At 42.2% G+C, this 22,795-nt stretch overlaps 1 protein-coding gene across 3 annotated transcripts in view; it reads left to right on the plus strand.

Moving 5' to 3' along the window:
* The first annotated feature begins 8,902 nt into the window (after window positions 1–8,902).
* Window positions 8,903–22,795, plus strand: part of LOC109868087 (autism susceptibility gene 2 protein homolog) — a 33,530-nt gene continuing 19,637 nt past the window's right edge. The window contains exon 1 of one of the 3 annotated variants that reach the window (XM_020457511.2): window positions 8,903–10,075. In XM_020457511.2, coding sequence (XP_020313100.1) covers window positions 9,725–10,075 — 351 coding nt within the window. In that variant the 5' untranslated portion in view covers window positions 8,903–9,724. The remainder of the gene's footprint in view (window positions 10,076–22,795) is intronic. The other 2 variants (XM_020457512.2, XM_020457513.2) reach the window with 2 other exon arrangements.

Here is a 22,795-nt window from a genome sequence, read left to right on the forward strand (position 1 = left end):
TGCTGATGTGTTTTTTCGCTGTACAGTTATTTCCCAGGGCACCCCACATAAAGCAGGTGGGTGCTAAATGTGCGTTGCTATAATTACACAATCCACCCCGGAGGCCCAAACTGTTCCTCGGGGCAACGGTCAACAGTCTAGACCAGGTGGGAGGGTTTGTTGGGGCCTCAAATCATATAGAATAAATAAAGTTTGTCCCAGAACATCCAATGATAATAAACACCTATGGAGAGAGAATAAATATCCCCACCCACACATAATCATTATCACATGATGTGTACAATTGCATAATTCCTTGAATAATAAAATACATATCATCAAGACCTAAAGTATATTGCAGTAATAAAGGACTGAAGCCAGCTGTTAAATAATGCTACAGTAGCATTAAATCAAATCAAATCAAATTTATTTATATAGCCCTTCGTACATCAGCTGATATCTCAAAGTGCTGTACAGAAACCCAGCCTAAAACCCCAAACAGCAAGCAATGCAGGTGTAGAAGCACGGTGGCTAGGAAAAACTCCCTAGAAAAGGCCAATACCTAGGAAGAAACCTAGAGAGGAACCAGGCTATGTGGGGTGGCCAGTCCTCTTCTGGCTGTGCCGGGTGGAGATTATAACAGAACATGGCCAAGATGTTCAAATGTTCATAAATGACCAGCATGGTCGAATAATAATAAGGCAGAACAGTTGAAAGTGGAGCAGCAGCACAGTCAGGTGGAAGTTGAAACTGGAGCAGCAGCATGGCCAGGTGGACTGGGGACAGCAATTATGCATTGAAGAAGAAGAAGCTGCAAAAGAAAATCAAGAATGAAGACATGCATGTTTTCCAGGGCCCAATACTTGCAACACTTCTATTTACTTGGTCAAAGTGATCCATGAACTGTCATGGTCTGAGCACATTAATTTAATCTTTTCAATCTGATATGTGGATCTGCCAAATCCCTTATTTGCATCTAACAACATGAGCAAAACTGTTATTTGCTTGGTGAAATTGATTTATGCAGACAAACCAAATCATCCATAGAGAATATTAATGTACAGCTTTACATCCATCAGCATAAACCTGACTTCGTAAAATGTTTTATATTCTGGGTAAAAAGTGCTGAGGGCAGGTTAATGTTTCTAACAAAAGTTGATTTGTGACGAAAACAGTATTTCTTTTCAGCAAAGTGACAGGAATGAAACTGTCTGCACAGAACAGAAATGCCAACTGATCATGTTGTCTTACTTGATCATGCGTTAAAGGACACAGGACAATAGGTCAAATCAGGGATCATCAACTAGATTCAGCCATAATTATAAATGATCTGTAGACTGCAAATTAACCACAAGAAGCCCCAACAGATTGTTTTCCTGCCATTTGGAGTACCCTTGGCGAAGGCTACTAATCTTCCATTAAACTTGTTATTGATTGAAAAACCCACTGACCTTTAGCCACATAAAGTGTTTGTTAAGATATATTTGACACTAGCAAAAGCCAGCCTGTCTGCACATTTTAAAGTTGGTTTTCCATTTCTACCTTAAACCATTCGAGAGCAATAGCCCAGCCCTTCCATCTAGTAGCTATTCTGTGAACCAACACTACACATCATTGCTGAAGAATAACCCCATTAAAAATCCACAACACCCAGAATATATTGCTTAAAAAGATACAGCAGTGGTGGCACTGGGGATGACTGCCTGATTCTCTCTCTCGCTCTATCTAATTGGCCTACCCAGTGAATCAATCCAAACACATTTCCCAGGCAATCCTGCGTCTGTATTAGCAACTGTCTAAAGCCATCTCATCCAACTGAGAACCTGGGGCTGCCTCGGTGTCAGACACCCTCTCTTAGCCAGATTAACCTCACAACTTCATGAGCGCCTGTGGTCACTGCTTCAGTAAACGGATTATACAGCACATCACAAGCAGAAGAAAGATGGTGAGAATAACAATAATAAAGATTCTTGCCTCATTGCAATATGTAGTCTACCTAACATGTTTCAATGGCATTTGTTTCTTTGAAATCTGAGATGGAGGGGAGAGACAAGACACCATAGAGATCCTACTAAATTACTGTTCTAATTTCTAATTCTATGCGAGACACAGACAAGCTGCAGTTCTATCTTGTTTGTCCTTGATCAGAGTTTAGTAATTTTGTATTGTAAGTTTGCTTAGCTATTATGTCTACCATACTATGACATTGAAAAGATTCAATATCATCATTAGCTAAAGATGACAAAATTATTTTACTGAGAATGTTTCTGTTAGGTATTTCTGTTAGATGATGTGCAATGTCCACACAGAGATTTTTTTTTACAGGTGAATGTGGAAGCTGTGGATAAACCATGCATCCCATAGTAGAAGGTACAATGTAAATGTTGGAGAACTGGATCCAACAGCACAGTGAGTGACCTGGGATCCTAGAGATAGATAGAGGACTCATCTTTATATGTGTGCCATTATAGGATATGTGACAGCATGGGTAGAGCCATTGAGGCTACAACCTATAGGAATACCCACCCAGTTGACAACTTTGACTACTTTAAAATGGGGGAAGCATGGTGGAGGCCCTCAATGGCGTTGCCCATGCTAAAATAGCATTTTGTCAACTAGAGGCCTCTATCATTCTCTGTGCTTGAATAGACCTGTGCTGCCCTCTACTGACAGGCATGTTTCTGATTTCTCAAGGGGTTTTCAAAGTGCCAGGCATTACACCAGCAGAGGGCAGTGTAACACAAAATTAAATTGCTATGGTGACTGCCTGGGCCTATCTAGTATTGAATAACATTGAACAATTGCATTACACAATACTGATTAGTCTTGCAAATTTGCCCTGTGATCTCTCAGATCTGTGCGTGACTGAAATAACAGTGTATATTTAGTATTTTTTGATATTTTATTCAGATCCCCATTAGCTGTTGCTGAAGCAGCAGCTACTCTTCCTGGGGTCCACACAAAACATGAAACATGACATAATACAAAAGAACATCAATACACTAGAAGTGCTCAAGGACTAAACAACACATTTAAAATAAGAACAATAGAACACATGACTGACAGTTACCCACGACTGAGTAACCGACATGACTGACAGTTACCCACATTACTGACAGTTACCCACATTACTGACAGTTACCCACGACTGAGTAACCGACATGACTGACAGTTACCCACATGACTGACAGTTACCCACATTACTGACAGTTACCCACGACTGAGTAACCAACATGACTGACAGTTACCCACATTACTGACAGTTAAAAATGGGGGTTTCAGTGAGGATTTCCTACACTGGACAACTTGTTACAGCTGTTGATGTCGTTGATAACGATCTGCAATTTTCTTTCATGTCATTACATTAAGATAAAAGGGGGGGGGGGGGGGGGGGGGTCATAGCTATAATTCAATAAAAGTCACGAGTTGATTTAAACCTATGTTTAACCCTTTATCGTGGTGGTTGTCTTGAAGGATTTGTCCAAAAAAGTGTGGCATAGAACCTTACTTTTCTGTCCTTGCATTTATGGCAGTGTAAGTTGTCATTATATACAGTGGGGTAAAAAAGTATTTAGTCAGCCACCAATTGTGCAAGTTCTCCCACTTAAAAAGATGAGAGAGGCCTGTAATTTTCATCATAGGTAGACTTCAACTATGATAGACAAAATTAGAAAATGAATTTACATACAAATTATGGTGGAAAATAAGTATTTGGTCACCTACAAACAAGCAAGATTTCTGGCTCTCACAGACCTGTAACTTCTTTAAGAGGCTCCTCTTTCATCCACTCGTTACCTGTATTAATGGCACCTGTTTGAACTTGTTATCAGTATAAAAGACACCTGTCCACAACCTCAAACAGTCACACTCCAAACTCCACTATGGCCAAGACCAAAGAACTGTCAAAGGACACCAAAAACAAAATTGTAGACCTGCACCAGGCTGGGAAGACTGAATCTGCAATAGGTAAGCAGCTTGGTTTGAAGAAATCCACTGTGGGAGCAATTATTAGGAAATGGAAGACATACAAGACCACTGATAATCTCCCTCGATCTGGGACTCCACGCAAGATCTCACCCCGTGGGGTCAAAATGATCACAAGAACGGTGAGCAAAAATCCCAGAACCACACGGGGGGACCTAGTGAATGGCCTGCAAAGAGCTGGGACCAAAGTAACAAAGCCTACCATCAGCAAGGGCATTGAAGATGAAACGTGGCTGGGTCTTTCAGCATGACAATGATCCCAAACACACCGCCCTGGCAACGAAGGAGTGGCTTCGTAAGAAGCATTTCAAGGTCCTGGAGTGGCCTAGCCAGTCTCCAGATCTCACCCCCATAGAAAATCTTTGGAGGGAGTTGAAAGTCCGTGTTGCCCAGCAACAGCCCCAAAACATCACTGCTCTAGAGGAGATCTGTATGGAGGAAGGGGCCAAAATATCAGCAACAGTGTGTGAAAACCTTGTGAAGACCTACAGAAAATGTTTGACCTGTCATTGCCAACAAAGGGTATATAACAAAGTATTGAGAAACTTTTGTTATTGAACAAATACTTATTTTCCACCATCATTTGCAAATCAATTCATTAAAAATCCTACAATGTGATTTTCTGGAGTTTTTTTCTTCTCATTTTGTCTGTCATAGTTGAAGTGTACCTATGATGTAAATTACAGGCCTCTCTCATCTTTTTAAGTGGGAGAACTTGCACAATTTGTGGCTGACTAAATACTTTTCTGCCCCACTGTATATTAAGCATTAATCAGTTAAATTAGACATTGAACTTGAACCCTGTAAGAATCCTGGATCTAGCTGTCGGATAGTTTTTGGTTTAGAGATCTCAAAAATGCAGTGTATTTATGTAACATTTTGTGTCTTCTTCTGTCACGGGGTGAAAGCACATTTCATGGGCATACAAATCCCAAATTATGTAAATGTAAAATGTAATGCTTCTAACCGAAAGAGTCACCTTACCTTGATACTGAAAACCTAAATCGATACTGACATTAACGTGTTTTTTCAAAAATTATGCATAATACTTGTTGGATGCACATTTGGTGTCCAGCTGATTAGTTACACCTTGATATTTTCATCTGATCCAGGAAGGGATTTTCCAAATGACGGTCAAGTTACGAACAACTGTCACGCCCTGACCTTAGAGCCTTTTATTCTCTTTTTATCCCTACAAAGCTGGACGTTTCGTTTGTTACTCTTTCTTGTTTTGTGCCGGTTATCATCAATAAAAATGATTAACCTACCCCACGCTGCATCTTGGTCCAACCATCCTTCCAACAACGATCGTTACAACAACTGTGGCGATAGAGCATGCCATGCAACAACAGCCCAAGTGCTGGAAAAAAGGTGTTCAAGAAGAATGTCCACAATATTTTGGTGTCTCATTCCTTACGCCGGTGAAGACAGCTGTGACTGGATCCATGGTGGATATAATATTGATCATCTGTTGTTGTCTGCTTGATTTACAGCAGGTCTCCTTAGATTTAACAGCCAAAGCATCAAGTTAATAAGTTCCTTTTTTCATGTTTTTGTGCCTCGTATTGGATACCGAGTCTACTGTGCTCAACTGTTAGGATTAGACTATTGTGCAACATCCAACGTTATTCCTATGAATTATTCTGGATATAATGACAACAAATTACATAACCTAGTGGGCTTATTCACAATATGATCAGGTAATGAAATAACATGACAAATATATATTTCCCCTCCATGTTACTGTTACGCAGAGTGGAACCCAAGAGCAGACTCAGACGAGGAGACTGTGATGAAATAACCAAGGTATTTTTATTAAAACACAGGGGAGAGATGGAGTGCAGGTCAGGGGAAGCTCGGGCGGATTGCTGGAAATCAGGTGCGGAGCAAGAGGGGGTAAGCAGGTCCAGGGGGGAATCCAAGGGAGTAGTAGAGTGGGGAATCCAGGACAGAGTACCAGGAATACGATACGTGGGACAAGAGACAGGGACCAGAGTCAGAGTGGGCAGAACTGTAGCCGAGAGGAAAACGGCGTCATGCAAGGAAAACAGTGACAACAGGATCTGAATAGTAACAAACGGCTAGAAACGTAGACTGACAGAGCAGAGATTACAATCTGGGAGTGTGGAAGTGGCAGGGCTGAGTATTTGTAGAGGTCTTGATTATGCAACATGTTGCAGCTGGTGGGGATCTGCTCTGACTCCAGCACACCTGTCTCCGCCCACACAATCACGCCCACACACAGAGAGGGAGAGAGTACTGGGGGAGTGGCGGCAGGTCAAGGAGACACAGGATGAGCAGTAGAGGGCGTTGCAGGAGCAGATGTGACAGTTACACCTGCAATTAAAAATATATATAAGGGACTTGAAGTAGCCTACTTAAACTTGAATTTGGAGCTCAGAAATGCAAGTACTGGAATATGCCTACCTTGAAGATCAGACATTTCCTCGATTTGGTGCTTGAAAATGTATTATTATTATTGGAACCAATTTATAAGTTCTCCTGCTCTCTTATAATTATCAGTGATTTAATTTTGTATCCGTTTTGGGGGAGATGTGGCCACTTTTGTTTGTTTCCCATCACTTCAATTGAAGGGACTGTGGTGTTAAAAATGCTGAGCATCTCTTTAGCACAGACAGACCTCTGCTCATCTTTACAATAATCTAATCAATATGCCTTCACCATGATAATTTAGAGTCTAAGGTGACACCAGCCAGTTTAGTATCCTCAACTTGCTCAACAGGCACATCATTCATTACCAGATTTAGCTGAGGTCCAGAACTTAGGGAATGATTAGTACCACATGTAATGCTTTAACTTTTAGATATGTTCAGGACTAGTTTATTACAAGCCACCTATTCCAAAACTGTGATAAGTACGACATATGTTCCTGTTTCTCACAAAATATGCCTTCAGTTCTGTCCCTCCTCTGTTCTGTGTTTCATATCATTTCACTGCAACTCATCAGTCAGATTGAATTACAAAGTAAACCCTTGCACTCATAACAAAGGTTCATCTGAATGCTTTGGCATCTGGGAATGGCAACAAGAATAGAAGACACAGTCATAACCTTACTTTAAGTCAAGATGAATATTTGGTCTGCCAGCAAGCATCACCATTTGATCCAATGTAATAGGAGAGAAGTGGGAGCACAATGAAGCAAATGAACATGAATGAGTATTGAATGTTTCAGAGCATACATGTCCCATTTGTAAATGGTCCCCAGCAGCCTAGTGGAGCAATTCTGTACAAATTCAACCTACAGGACCTTTCTAAATGGAGCACTTAATTAGGGTAAACCCACAGTCTGTCAGTGCACCTCTAGAGACCTGAGGCACATGGGGAATGTGGTAACTACTGCAGCACAGCTCTCACTATGCAAGGATTGTAAATCAAAGAAGTTTAAAATCAACAGAGTTTGGAGACTGTTAAATGATAATAGAGCAAAATGTAGAACTGCAGCGATAAAGCCGTTATCAGATCAACTTTGTTCAGAAACCCAGAGGACAACAGAAAGGATGATATGAGCATCTTCATGCTTCATGCATATTTTAACATTCTGCTAAGGTTCCTCTGGGAGAGACTCAAATCATGGGCAGGCTCAATAAAGGCTGGATGTTACTGGTAATGGCAACCTGTGCATTAAGGAAGCTTTTCTACTATGTCCTGTTCCTGAGGCAATTGTAGCAGGACACTTTGAGCACTAACGTGAATCAATGTAGGTCCTACAGCTATGGATGTTTATTTGTTTTCTCGGCACAGGAATGCCGATGCCGAGCATGCCTGTGCATCAGGATTAGACCTACAACTTTTGAATAATTTTCTGGCCTAGGCGGCACCGGATCCTCCTTCCCGGCAGCCAAAGGTCCCAAAGCTACTGTGCATGTGCCTGATTCCCTACTTTAAGCACAGTCTTTGCTCTGCTCATTCGGCTGCACAGAGAACACGACAGGCCTACACTGGCGAATGCTGCTAGTTTAATAAAGTTAGATCAAAGCTGAATCAATGTCTGCAAGATCACATTATGATCTGCATTATGTACACTTCTGTGGCCTCCCTTCACATTTATCACTGCCAGTTTTTAATGGACAAAAATGAGCTTTTCTTTCAAAAACAAGGGCATTTCTAAGTGGTCCCAAACTGTTGAGCGGTAGTGTACCTGTGTTTTGTTTCAATCAAAGCACATATTTTGCCTTGTGCCACGCACTGTTAAGTTTTGGCCACATAAGAGAGAAAGATTGTGCGAATGGTCATATCATCCTAAAATCTCGTAAGAAATGATGTGGTGTTTTTTGTATTACAGTAACGTAACATACTATGCTATTTTATTCCGTTCTGTTATTTAGAATACTTTCATTATGTGATCTTGCAGACGTTGACTCGGCTTTGATCTAACCATATAATGACAGCCATTTGCCAGAGTAGCCTGTTCTCTGAGCAGCCGAACAAGTAGAGCAGAGAATGTTGGGAAGAAGGGTCCGGAAAAGTCGGATCTGTGGCCACTCCGATTAATTTAACAACTGCCTTAGTGTAACACATCTTTAGGCAACATTTTCCCATTAGTAATAGGTTATTATGCAAAAGAGAGAATCCATGTAGAAAAACTGTTTTGCTTGTAATTTATTCATGACTAATGGTGAAATAAATGAATCACATTGCCTCAAAACCCTTTATTTCACCATCACTAACTTTTTTTGATTTTTTTTTGGTTAAAGGGTCAATAAGATCTGCCTATTCTCAGCCTAGGCTACTCAGTGTTGTAATAAACTTCAAACCTATAATAATGCAGTATAAAGAACAGAACTAAAACCAACCCTTTCAAGCAGTACATAGGGTCATTAAAGCGTACATCTTTCACCTCCTCCCCTCAGCGTTAAATCGCTGATCATTTCAGGCACTTCCGTGCAGAAGTGGCGGAAATACGTCAGTTGTTCGCGGTACTGGGATTTACTGTACAACCGAAAATGCAATGTAGGGCGAAGTGGGGAAGTGGGCTTTAAATCTAACGTGTTTTTTTTTTTTTTTACACAATTTACCCAACGTTTTACTCAAGATCAACCTGCCATTCGAACCAACCATATCAACCAAGGAAAGAAGAATTCGAGGCTGGATTTATTTAGAAACAATACCGACTCAGGAAAGGCAAATCGTTTTCTGGCTGGGGTTTGCTTACTTTGTCGTGAAGATTGACAAGCTTTGAACAAATAGCCTGAGAATGGATGATTTTACAAATCACGGAATATGTTGAGTTGAGTGGATTATTCATGTGTCTCTCTTTTGCATATCTAAGGCCAGAGTAACAATCAATCAATCGGCCAAACACCATCAAAGTGAAGTGTTGTTTAGGCTATTTTACTTAAATAAACGGGTTCCCTCTAGCCAAGCACAATCGTTCATGACTATAGATTTGGCCGTGCGGTGATGGAAGAAGAACAGTCCGACATGATACAGCGTTGTAGCCTCGTCTGACAGCTCGCTCTGTCGCAGCCACACAACAATTGCAAGCAACAAAAAAAAGTTGCAAAGCAAGTTAATATTATTGTAAGAGTTACAATTTAGAGTTCTCCCACTCTCTAGGCGCAACAAAGTAACAATCTGATGTTGTGGTGGTCCAACTAGAAAGGCAGCCACGGTTCGCATTCAAGTCGAAACTAACCTTCGAAAATGTTCTTGTCTGTTATTGTTGGATCAAGGATTCTCTCAGATTGTTTTTTTAATTTGTAAAACAAAGCAAGTGCTGTTCTGCACACTTCTACTTCACATGGACAAAGAACGAATTGCGCTCTGTCGTGTGGCGATCGCTTCGACTCTGAGTTCTAAAATGGACGGGAAAATAAAGCGCCGCCGGAGGTCAAGATCTCAACGAGACCGCGTGCGAAGAAGGGATGCGATTGACAGGAATGACCAAAACCAGAGTCCATCATCTGGCTCCGACCTAGGGCAAAGCCCGGTCAGGAATAAGGCCCTGTGTAATTATGGAAAAATTACCAACTTGCATTATGTCCGGCCCCCGCGTCCCTCTCGGAAAAAGAGACGAGGGTCAGTGTCACAGGAGGAGGACATTATTGATGGATTTGCCATAGCCAGCTTTCTCAGTCTGGAATCTTTAGAGGTAAGAACGTTGGCCTATGTTGTTGTTGTTTTTGACAGACGGTTGTATGTTTAGACATGATACACATAAGTCGATTACATCTTCCTGCGTGGCCCACATCGCTCAAGATCTCTGACAGGGTCATGTGCAGTTGACGCAGTTCTCTCTTGTGAATTTGCACATTTATTGTTGAAGTTATATAACAGCCTATACAGTGTTACATAAAATGGTTATCTACACTGTAATTACACTGTACCTGCCGTGTGACAAGGTTTTCAGGACCCAGGATATTGCTGTAAACACACACTGGTTGGTTTGCAGGGTCAATATGCCAAGAGGCTGATGGCTGAACATATGCTGTTAGGTTACTATTGATTTATCCCAACAACAACCATTATGATGCTTTGAGGTGTCACTCAGTCCATATGTTTCTATAGATCAGACTTACTTCCATTCCAGAATATGTGTTTCTGGAATACAGATTATTATTGATGCACTATTGCACACTGGCTGGTTTGGTCAATGTCATGATAATTCCTGGGATTTGGCAGAGAGAACTGGTAGATGTCACACATTTTGAATATGTTCTGATTTGCTGATGGTCCAGAAATGGAAAATCAAAAGTTGTAAACTGTAGGCCTAGGCTTGAACCATGTTATAGAAAGCTCCTCTCTTGCGCTTAAATTCTTCCAGGTGCAGGGATCATCAGCTGGAGTATTAGTGTATGTGATTTTTCCACCTTGCCGGCTCGGGGATTCAAACCAGCAACCTTTCGGGTTACTGACCCAACGCTCTTAACCCGCAAGGTCACCACAGGGACATGTGTCAAAAGAGATACAACATAGACAATAATAAAGGCATTGGAGACTTCTATGTGCCTGAAATGCTTGAAGAGGACATTTTCTCTTAATGCTTCCCGCCAGATGGTGACTAACAGTACACTTGATAAATGGTATCTAAGTGACACTGTGTGAAAGACAACCTGGCAGAAAAAAGCCAGAGCCTACTCAGTGATTGGTGCATATGGCCCTGACAGAATACTCATCATCATTCTGATTCATTCTCTGTCTAGGAAGAGAAACGTATTGTTATACCAAATGTCAGGGGTGAAAAACAAGACAGATCTTCGGTCATCGATAATGACGGTCCTTCTCTATTCCTGTCAAACCTTTGCTTCTCAGAGGTGTATCTCATGAAATTGCTTTGCTAGATGACTACGCACTAACTGTACACGAATCACTGTAGAAACAGCTGCTGCATACAGCTGTTGCATATTGTCAACATGATTTCCACTATGTCCCGGACGAGGATGACTGTAGACTGATGAAGGCTCCAGCTCAAAATGACCCTGGCCTGGATTCTAATACGAGGCCTGTGTAGTTGTGTAATGATTGTTGTAGTGAGTGCTGTAACCTAGACGGTGTAACTCCCCAGGGCGTGACTCTGGGATGTTCTGGCCCACTGTATGTTTGTTTACACAGGGTTAGTTTCATTAGCTCTGTAACCAGCTAGTCTGGCTTTGGCACTAGTCTAGATGTGGATGTTTGGGTGACGCCTGCAGCAGCCCGACCCTTTAAACGGCAAAACCATTCTCTGTCATACGGCCTGTTCTCTTCTCTAGCTCTGCTCTGGCAGCAGGGAGAATCTCTCCCTGCTCTCCCTCTTTTATGATGACTGAGCTCCTAGGATTTCACCAGATAGAATTTCATAAATACTAAATCTAGGATTAGTCATTTGTAAAGCGAGCTGTCAGACTGTTACAAGTGTTTAATATCCTACTGCAGTAGGGCCCCCAAGCAGACATTTCAACACGCTATTTGCAGAAATAAATTGATATGTTTGATGTATTCTCTGAGTCAGTCCTCTCGGTCAGGTGTGTACTGTACACCCCAGAGGTGATGCCATGTAAGTAACTGTTTGATAAACACTACCAGTGTGTCAAAAGCTAAATGTTAATTTAATAGGCTGCTCTCGGTTTATTTTTGTGTTGCTATATTCAAGATCATTTCTGTGGTGGAACTTGTACAGGTAGTGGGTACAGTGGTCTTATTTGATCAAGAAGCATATCATTGAATTATTCCAGCTATTGATTGGTAAATCTTTCTAGAGGTTCTTTATTAGGCCCTGCTGCCTAGTTAACGTGCACCAGCCCTCCGGACCTCTGGCCCATCTGTCCAGCTGAGAGCTCTCCAGGCAGTCAAGAGGGGGAAAGGCTGCTGCTCCACAGCTCCTTGTCTCTTTGTGGTGTTTGTCTGCCTGTTCGGATGACGCTCTTTACAAACTCCTTGTGTGGACAAGATTGAGGAAGTGCTTGGCTTTCAGGGGACCTGCAAGGGTTTTTAAACAAGCAGGTGTCACTTGTCTGTGTATGCAACAGTGTTCACTGACAGCTGATAATACGGTGTGCTGACAGGAAAGCCGTGCTTTTGCTTTCAGCCCCTTTTTTCAGTAGAATCAAATCTTCTAGTTCTAGGAACACTGAAAATACCTCTCTGTGGCCTGTTCAGTTTGACTGAATGTAGTCCCACAACCAGGTTAGTGTGTTACTCCCTCAGGCACTCATTGATTTACCCTCCTTTATGTTATCTGCCCTTGCCATCCCCCTTAGTCTCCAGCTAGACTGTCATGTCCAAGGATTACATTCCCCTCTCTTCAGCATTGTGGAAGCACAATGACTTCACTCAGCCAAATAATGCTGAACGTTTCATGTTTTACCCTTATTCGTCGCAGTTCCACATAATGGACAACTTGCAGGGCCGTAGGCAGCAGTTGTAAAAGTGTGTGTGTGTGTGTGTCCATCTCTCCCTGGGCCCACTGCCCAGCCAGGCTGTGAGACAGGAAACAGGCTGACTCTCCCTGCCATAAACCCCCTCTGTGATTTCCTATCCTTTGTTCTGCTGCTTGTCGGCTCATGCTGTAAATAAACCATCAGTCGTCCTGAACGGCCTGGAACTGACACGGAACACCATTATGTCTGTCTGTTGCAGTGACAGACTGACAGACAGAGAGAGACAGCGAGTTTTATTTAGAAAATTAATATGTAGAATGTGCTGCTACTGCATGACCTCAATCCACTGGCTTAATAATGACTGTTGGCCCCATTTAGCGGATAGGTACTATTTAGCCCTGATAAGTAGGGCTATCTGTCGAATATGGTACAGTTCCAAATTTAGAGTTCCAGGGCGCAGTGCAACCACTCTCTTGTTTAAAACTCGCTCTCTCGCTCTCATTAATGGTCTGCCTGTGTTGGGTTTTCAGTTAGGTCAGGGTTCCACTACAATGTCACTGTGAATAGGTTCCCTGAGGAAAAGTCCTCGTTAGGTACTGATGGTGTCATCTAATTGTCTCAGTACCTGGCAGAAGAGGGGAGGCATTCATCAAGCCATAATAAACAGCCGTCAAGGAGAGCACAGTCATGTTTTACTCTAGCCTATGTCTGTATTGCCTCAACATACACTGAGTGTACAAAACATTAAGAATACCTTCCTAATATTGAGTTGCACCCCCCCCCCCCCCTCCTATTTTTGCCCTCGGAACAGCCTCAATTTGTCAGGGCATGGACTCGACAAGGTGTTGAAAGCGCTCCACAGGAATGCTGGCCCATGTTGACTCCAATACTTCCCACAGTTGTGTCAAGTTGGCTGGATGTCCTTTGGGTGGTGGACCATTCTTGATACACAAGGGAAAATGTTGAGCATGAAAAACAGTTCATGAAACAAACTTGTGCGCCTGGCACCTACTACCATACCCCGTTCAAGGCACTGAAATCTTTTGTCTTGCCCATTCACCGTCTGAATGGCACATATACACATTCCATGTCTCAATTATCTCAAGGCTTCCTTCTTTAACCTGTCACCTTCCCTTCATCTACACTGATTGAAGTGGATTTAACAAATGACATCAATAAGGGATCATATCTTTCATCTGGATTCACCTGGTCAGTCTACAGTTGAAGTCGGAAGTTTACATACACTTAGGTTGGAGTAATTAAAACTCGTTTTTCAACCACTCCACAAATTTCTTGTTAACAAACTATAGTTTTGGCAAGTCGGCTAGCACATCTACTTTGTGCATGACACAAGTGATTTTTCCAACAATTGTTTACAGACAGATTCACTTATAATTTCACTTATAATTCACTGTATCACAATTCCAGTGGGTCAGAAGTTTACATACACTAAGTTGACTGGGCCTTTAAACAGCTTGGAAAATTCCAGAAAATGATGGCATGGCTTCAGAACCTGATAGGCTAATTGACATCATTTGAGTCAATTGGAGGTGTACATGTGGATGTATTTCAAGGCCTACCTTCAAACTCAGTGCCTCTTTGCTTGACATCATGGGAATATCAAAAGAAATTAGCCAAGACCTCAGAAATAAAATTGTAGACCTCCACAAGTCTGGTTCATCCTTGGGAGCAATCAATTTCCAAACGCCTGAAGGTACCACGTTCATCTGTACAAACAATAGTACACAAGTATAAACACCATGGGAACACGCAGCCGTCATACCGCTCAGGAAGGAGATGTGTTCTGTCTCCTAGAGATGAACGTACTTTGGTGCGAAAAGTGCAAATCAATCCCAGAACAACAGCAAAGGACCTTGTGAAGATGCAATGGGGGAACAGGTACAAAAGTATCTATATCCACAGTAAAACGAGTCGTATATCGACCTATTCGGAAAGGTGTCTCAGCAAGGAAGAAGCCACTACTCAAAATTGCCATAAAAAAGCCAGACTACATTTTGCAACTGCACATGGGGACAAAGATTGTACTTTTTGGAGAAATGTCCTCTGGTCTGATGAAACAAAAATAGAACTGTTTGGCCATAATGACCATTGTTATGTTTGGAGGATAAAGGGGGATGCTTGCGAGCCGAAGAATACCTTGCCAACCGTGAGGGCATGGGAGTGGCAGCATCATGTTGTGTGGGTGCTTTGTTGCAGGATGGACTGGTGCACTTGAGGGAGGAAAATTACGTGGATATATTGAAGTAACATTTCAAGACATCAGTCAGGAAGTTAAAGCTTGGTCTCAAATGGGTTTTCCAAATGGACAATGATCCCAAGCATACTTCCAAAGTTGTGGCAAAATGGCTTAAGGACAACAAAGTCAAGGTATTGGAGTAGCCATCACAAAGCCCTGAACTCAATCCTATAGAAGATTTGTGGGCAGAGCTGAAAAAGTGTGTGCAAGCAAGGAGGCCTACAAACCTGACTCTGTTACACCAGCTCCGTCAGGAGGAATGAGCCAAAATTCGCCCAACTTATTGAGGGAAGCTTGTGGAAGGCTACATGAAACATTTGACCCAAGTTAAACAATTTAAAAGCAATGCTACCAAATACTAATTGGTGTGTATGTAAACTTCTGAGGAATGTGATGAAATAAATAAATGCTGAAATAAATCATTCTCTCAACTATTATTCTGAGATTTCACATTCTTAAAATAAAGTGGTGATCTAACTGACTTAAGACAGGGAATTTTTACTCAGAGTAAATGTCAGGAATTGTGAAAAACTGAGTTTAACCTCTCTAGGGTATGTGGTACGCTGGCCAACACCCAGTGAGATTGCAGAGCGCCAAAATCAAATACAGAAATACTCTTTATAAAATGTCAGAAAATATACAACTATTTTACATAGGTTTAAAGATTAACTTCTTGTGAATCCAACCACGGTGTCAGATTTAACAAATATTTTACTGCGAAAGCATACCTTACAATTATTTGAGAACATAGCCCAGCAGACAAATCATTACAAAGAGTAATCAGCCAAGTAGAAGAGTTACACAAGTCAGAAATAGAGATAAAATTAATCACTTACCTTTTGATGATCTTCATATGTTTGCACTCAGAAGACATTCATTTATTCAATAAATGTTCCTTTTGTTCAATAAAGACTCTCTTTATATCTGAAAACCTCTGTTTTGTTCGCGCGTTTTCTTCAGTAATCCACAGGCTCAAACGCAGTCACAACAGGCAGACAAAAAAATCTAAATTGTATCCATAAAGTTCATAGAAACATGTCAAACGATGTTTATATTCAATCCTCATGTTGTTTTTAGCCTAAATAATCGATAATATTTCAACCGGACAATAACGTTGTCAATATAAAAGGTAAACAAGAAAGGCACTCTCTTGGTCACACGCATGAAAAAGCTCTGTGACACGGCAGGGTCCACTCATTCAGACTGCTCTTACTCCCTCATTTTTCAGAATACAAGCCTGAAACCATTTCTAAAGACCTTTGACATCTAGTGGAAGGCATAGGAACTGCAATTTAAGTCCTAAGTCAATGGATACTGTAATGGCATTGAATAGAAAACTACAACAAAAACATCCTACTTCCTGGATGGATATTTCTCAGGTTTTCACCTGACAAATCAGTTATGTTATACTCACAGACATTATTTTATCAGTTTGGGATACTTTAGTGTGTTTTCTAACCAAATCTACCAATTATATGCATATCCTATCTTCCGGGCCGGAGTATAAGGCAGTTTAATTTGGGCATGCTCTTCATCCAAAATTCCAAATGCTGCCCCCTACCCTAGAGAAGTTAAATGTATTTGGCTAAGGTGTATGTAAACTTCTGACTTCAATTGTATGTCATGTGTGTTTTGCACACTCAGTGTATATTGTGGGGTCATGATCTAACCTCTTACACAGTAACTTGTGATCACTACTTAAGCAATAAGGCCAGAGGGGGTGTGGTAAATGGTCAGTATACCACGGCTAAGCGCTGTTCTTATGAACGACGCAACGCGGAGTGCCTCGATACAGCCCTTAGCCCTGGTATATTGGTCATATACCACAAAACCCCAATGGTGCCTTATTGCTATTATAAACTGGTTACCAACGTAATTAGAGCAGTAAAAAGAAATGTTTTGTCATACCTGTGGTATATGGTCTGATATTCCACGGCTGTCAGCCAATCAGCATTCAGGGCTCGAACCATCCAGTTTATAATTTGAGATAAATTCCTCTAAATAATCTCGCTGTAAAAAGAGTGAGTGTAGTAATGTGGGTCTTGAGGAGTGATCATGTTTGTTGTCTGTATGCTTTTGTCAGCGGTTCAAAGTTCTGATTAGGATCACTTGTCAGTGTCTGTATTTTATCTGATTCACCTGAGCTGACAGTGCAGATAATGTATTGAGTCGATGAACAGTAAGTCAGACAGGATTCTGAATGATACTGACATCGCTCTTATGCATGACAAGATCTGTCTATAAAAGCACGGAATGTCCTTGATCGGATCTGTACTGGGCAGAAGAAACAATCACTCATTGTTTTACACAGTTATGATAAAAAATGTATTTTATTTAACCTTTATTTAACTAGGCAAGTCAGTTAAGAACAAATTCTTATTTACAATGACGGCCTACCCCGGCCAAACCCTAACGACACTGGGCCAATTGTGTGCTGCCCTATGGGACTCCAATCACGGCCGGTTGTGGTACAGCCTGAAATCAAACCAGGGTCTGCAGTGACGCCTCTAGCACTGATATGCAGTGCCTTAGACCACTGAGCCACTCGGGTTTCTCCACCTTCCTGGACTGTTACCAAGCACTTCTGATCAAAACAATCACTGCTAGCTTGGCTCTGAATAGCATCAGGCACACACATCTGTTGAGAGGCAGAGGGAGAGAAACTACTCCAACCCAAAGACCAAACAAGGGCTGAATGAGAGAGAGTGGGTGAAAATCATCTGGGGTAGATTTCCAGCTACACTGAATACAATAGGCATGTAACCTCTAAGAATGAAGACAACAGGGACTGTAGATAGTCTATATTCTGTGATATATGGACAGAATATACAGTCGTGGTTGCATATGGATCTAGGTGATAATAAACTGGCTCCATTTTCCGCCCTCATGTTTAGCATTACTGTAGGTTTTGACACATTTTAGATGAACTAACTTCAAAGTAATCACTCGGGACGTCGGGTTTGATATGAGAGCTTCTTTTAGTAATAATACTTGTTCACATTACATTTAACAACTTTAGATAATACAGAGCAATGCAGGTAAGATTCTATCGGAAAGTCAGCTTAATCACCTTGCACCTGCACATAACTGGCGCGTTATCTCTCTCATTCCTGTCGCAAGGCATTCTGGAACTTGCAGTCAAAAAGCGTAATTCAATACAAACCAATACAATTACATATGTAAATAACTGTAAAGAAATATCTTAAGATAATCCTCAATGAATGAACTTAAACATTAACTCTGTAACACATTAAAGTTACAACATCCCCCCCCCCCCCCCCCCCCCGATGAACAACTAGGCAGTATATCAACTGAATAGGTCTCCTCAACAAAGTTCCTGAAGCAGTACGAACTGAACATGATCTAACTAGGCCATCTCGGCCTGGAAACAGTTCCTCAACCTTTCATCGTTTCCAATTTGTCTGGGTGTGTTATCTTCTCCAATGAGTACAACGTCACCCACTTTCAGTGGGGTGGGCTGTGGTGTGTCACAGCGGTGTGCTGACTTTAGATCCAGCAAGTAGTCTCTTCGCCAACTGTTCCAGAAACTGGTCAGTCTCTGCCTATACTTCCATCTGCGTGTCATTTCCCGCTTGTTTAACGTTGGGTGCTGAGTGTCAGCTGGAAATGGCTTTGGAGGCAAAGAGGTTAGCCTTTTACCCACCAGGAAGTGTGCTGGGGTCTGTGGTTGTGGTTCATCCACCTCATTGTGCACGAAGGTCAGAGGCCTAGAATTTAGGATAGCTTCAACCTCGGTCAGGACTGTGCACATCTCTTCAAAATTAAGTGAAGCTCTCCCAAGAACCTTTCGCAGGCATGTTTTTACTGACCTGACGAGTCTTTCCCAGAATCTGCCCCACCAGGCTGCTCGCTCTGCGATGAACCTCCAGGTGATGCCCCTTTCTGAGAAGATCGCCAAGAGTTGGGGCTCTTCGATTGCCTTCCACAGCTCTTTCAAGTCCTGAGCAGCTCTCTTGAACGTTTTTGCATTGTCTGAGTAGATTACCTTGCATAATCCTCTCCTTGAGATGCATCTTTTTAGAGCTAACAGGAATGTCTCTGTTCTGATCTGAGACCAGTTCCAAATGCACTGCTCTGGTTACAGCACAAGTGAACAGTGCAATGTATGACTTCTTCACAGAACCATTTTCTTTCACATAGAGCGGTCCTGCAAAATCCACGCCTGTGACTTCGAATGGTGGGGATTCAGTTATTCTGTCTTTTGGTAAAGGCACAGTGACCTGCTGTCCAGCCCTTGCCTTGAATCTCTTGCACACTATACATCTTGCCAATGTGCTCTTGACTAGCTGCCTAGCACTCAAGATCCAGTATCGCTCTCTGATTTGTACTAGAGTGTCTCTTGCTCCAGAATGCATCACCTTCTCATGGTGGTACTGTATCAGCATTTCTGAGTATCTGGACTTATTGGGCAGAACCCATGGGTGCTGCTCTCTGAATGTGAAGTTGGACTGTTGCAGTCTTCCTCCTACACTGAGTAGTTCGTGTTCGTCCAGGAAAGGTTTCAGTTCTCTGATTATACAGTCATTGTTTTGGCTTTTTCCTGCCGTCAGTAGTTTGATCTCCTGTCCAAAACTCTGTTGTTGTGTTACCTTAATCCAGTACTTTTCTGCATCGAACAGTTCGTCAGCAGTCAGTTCACCTTGCATCTTTATGGTTGTACGAGCATTGGCTATGAATCTCTTCATCCAGGCGGTGACTCTGAACACTCTTTTCAGTTTGCTGTACCTTTCAAGCTCCAACACAGGTTCAGTGCTGTCTGTGCTGTTTGCTGCGAGTTGTACAGTAACCTGGCAAATGGACTTGAGTTCTATATTCACCTCTTCCGGAACCTTGTTATCATCAGTCTCTTTGGACTGATTGGGTGATGTCAGAATTCTGGGTCCATTCCACCATAGCTCGCTCTGTGTCAAGTTTCGAACAGTTTGTCCTCTTGTAGGGAGGTCAGCTGGATTAGTTTTCCCTTCAATATGTGACCATGACTCTGGATTGGTCAAGGACTGGATCTCCGTCACTCTGTTCGTAACAAACTGTTTCCATTTCTGAGCTGAGCTGCAAATCCAATGCAGCACGATCATCGAGTCTGTCCACATCTGTTTTTCTACCATTTTCAGTGTGGTCATCAAGTTGTTTGCTAGTCTCGCTCCAATCACAGCTCCCATGAGCTCCAGGCGTGGCAGCGTCATTTTCTTAAGTGGGGCTACCCTGGACTTAGATGTGACTAGACTTGTTGTTTCCCTGCCTTGTGACTCACCTTGCAAGTAAGCTACTGCACTGTAAGCCCTTTCACTTGCATCACAGAACACGTGTAGTTTCAGGGTGTGGTTATTCTGTGGCCGCATGTCTGTTCTGTACCACCTTGGTATGGTGAGCTGGTGTAACTGGGGTAGTTCTGAACACCACTGTTGCCATTCTCGTGTCAGATCAGGTGGTAATTCTTCGTCCCAGCTGAGTCCCCTCTCCCACATTTCCTGGAACATGTCATCTCCTGGAAAGTCTGCGAGCTGCAGTCCCCTTTTACTGAGCTCATACTGAATCCGTTCACCAGGAACCTTCATCACAGCTGTGCACACTTGTGGGGTTTCAATTGCCTCTATCTCTATTCTCTGCTGTTTGTCCCAGACATTCTCCAAGATGACTTTCACAGTTGCGTTGGGATGTTGCTGGGGCAGAGGAGCCAAACGTGTGAAGAGTGAGTGCCTCTTGTCTGATTCCTGGTAGCTTCAAGCCCTTCACAAGGTTTTCATGTATGAAGCTTCCCTGACTGCCTCCATCTAGTAAGCAACGAGCCATCTTCCTGCCCGATGGGCCTTCTACCCATGCCTTTGCCATTTGTAGCAACACAGTGTTCTGTCCATCTGGTTTCATCCTCACTGAATGGGGAATAACTGAGGAAACAACAGCATCTACAGAAACAGTAGGGGGTAGCACCTCACTCCTCTTACTGGTACACACAGCAATGTGATGTCTGCTACCACATGTTGCACATGACACATCTTTGACCTTACAGAATTTTGCGATGTGTCTCTGTCCTAAACATACAAAGCATCTTCCCATGTTCTTTAGTTTCTCTTTGCGTGTAGCAATATTGTAGTCAGTGCAGTTTTCTGATTTGTGGTCTGCACTGTCACAGAATAGACACGTTTGTTGTTCCTTCTGGCTGGCTGTATGCAGTGCTGCAGCAGAGGGCATGTTGGGTCTTTTTGTTTTCATTTCATTGGAGAAGCATGACTTCTTGGTTTGCTCTCTTTCTGTTGGTTGTATGATCTTGTCATTTGTAGCGCTCTCTCCCTGTTCTGAACCTCTTTCTGTAGGAAACTGATAATCTCAGACACTTTCCATTCATCATCTACTCCCCTCTGACGACTATAGTCAAGAGCTATGTCCTCTGGAATCATCTGCAGTAAGATGGGGCATAGTAGGCTTCCATAGGTTTCTGACACTACACCCAGTGATTCCAGGCTCCTAATCTGAATTTCACATTCATCATATAGCTGCCTCAATGCATTTAGATCAGAGGATTTCTTCACAGGTGTGAGATTCAGCAGCTTTGACATATGAGCACTAATCACAAGATCTTTCCTTCCAAATCTGCTCTTGAGTAGAGCGATTGCATTATCATAGTTACTGTCTGTTAACAATCAGTCCTGCTACTGCCTTTGCAGCTGGTCCAGTGAGATATGTATTCAGATAGGTAAACTTATCTTTATTACACAGTGAATCATTGTTGTGAATAGCAGTCTCATACTGGCTCCAAAACTCCTGCCACATACTGACATCTCCATAGAATTTCTCAATAATCAACTTTGGTAGCCTTACTGATTGTCTCTGTGATCTGTTTGAGTTAGCATCACTCACCCGTGCTGGTAGTGGATTGACGTCCTGTTTCTTCTTTATCACTCTTTGTGCACAACTCTTCAGCATGATAATGCGCTCTTTATAATCATCCGTGCATGCAATCTCTGCCTCCAATCCGTCCAATGGCGTTAACTGTTCAATTCCACGATCGAGTTCAAACAAACTGTCCTCCTTAGTTGATAACATTTCGAACAATGTACTCAAGTGATTGGTATCCGGATTTGACTGGGATATTTCCACGTCAATCTGATTCAAAATCCGTGTTGTTGTGCCTCGAATGGTACCCCGCTTTCGTCTCATTCTTTCTGCTTCATGCCGACGTTCCTCCTCAGCCATTTCAGCCACTTCTTCGTCGCAGCTCATGTCCCGGGTTTCGGCACCAAATTTTAGATGAACTAACTTCAAAGTAATCGGGACGTCGGGTTTGATATGAAAGCTTCTTTTAGTAATAATACTTGTTCACGTTACATTTAACAACTTTAGATACTACAGAGCAATGCAGGTAAGATGCTATCGGAAAGTCAGCTTAATCACTTAATCACCTTGCACCTGCACATAACTGGCGCGTTATCTCTCTCATTCCTGTCGCAAGGCATTCTGGAACTTGCAGTCAAAAACTTACATTACATTCTGGAACTTACATTACATATGTAAATAACTGTAAAGAAATATCTTTAGATAATCCTCAATGAATGAACTTAAACATTAACTCTGTAACACATTAAAGTTACAACAACACAAGAAAGTGACATTATGTTCTATTGCAATTTCAGCAATAGCAGCATACCACCCTGCATACCACTGCTGGCTTGCTTCTGAAGCTAAGCAGGGTTGGTCCTGGTCAGTTCCTCGATGGGAGACCAGATTCTGCTGGAAGTGG

Source organism: Oncorhynchus kisutch, linkage group LG23, assembly GCF_002021735.2.
Source record: "Oncorhynchus kisutch isolate 150728-3 linkage group LG23, Okis_V2, whole genome shotgun sequence".
NCBI classification, from domain to species: Eukaryota; Metazoa; Chordata; class Actinopteri; order Salmoniformes; family Salmonidae; genus Oncorhynchus; species Oncorhynchus kisutch.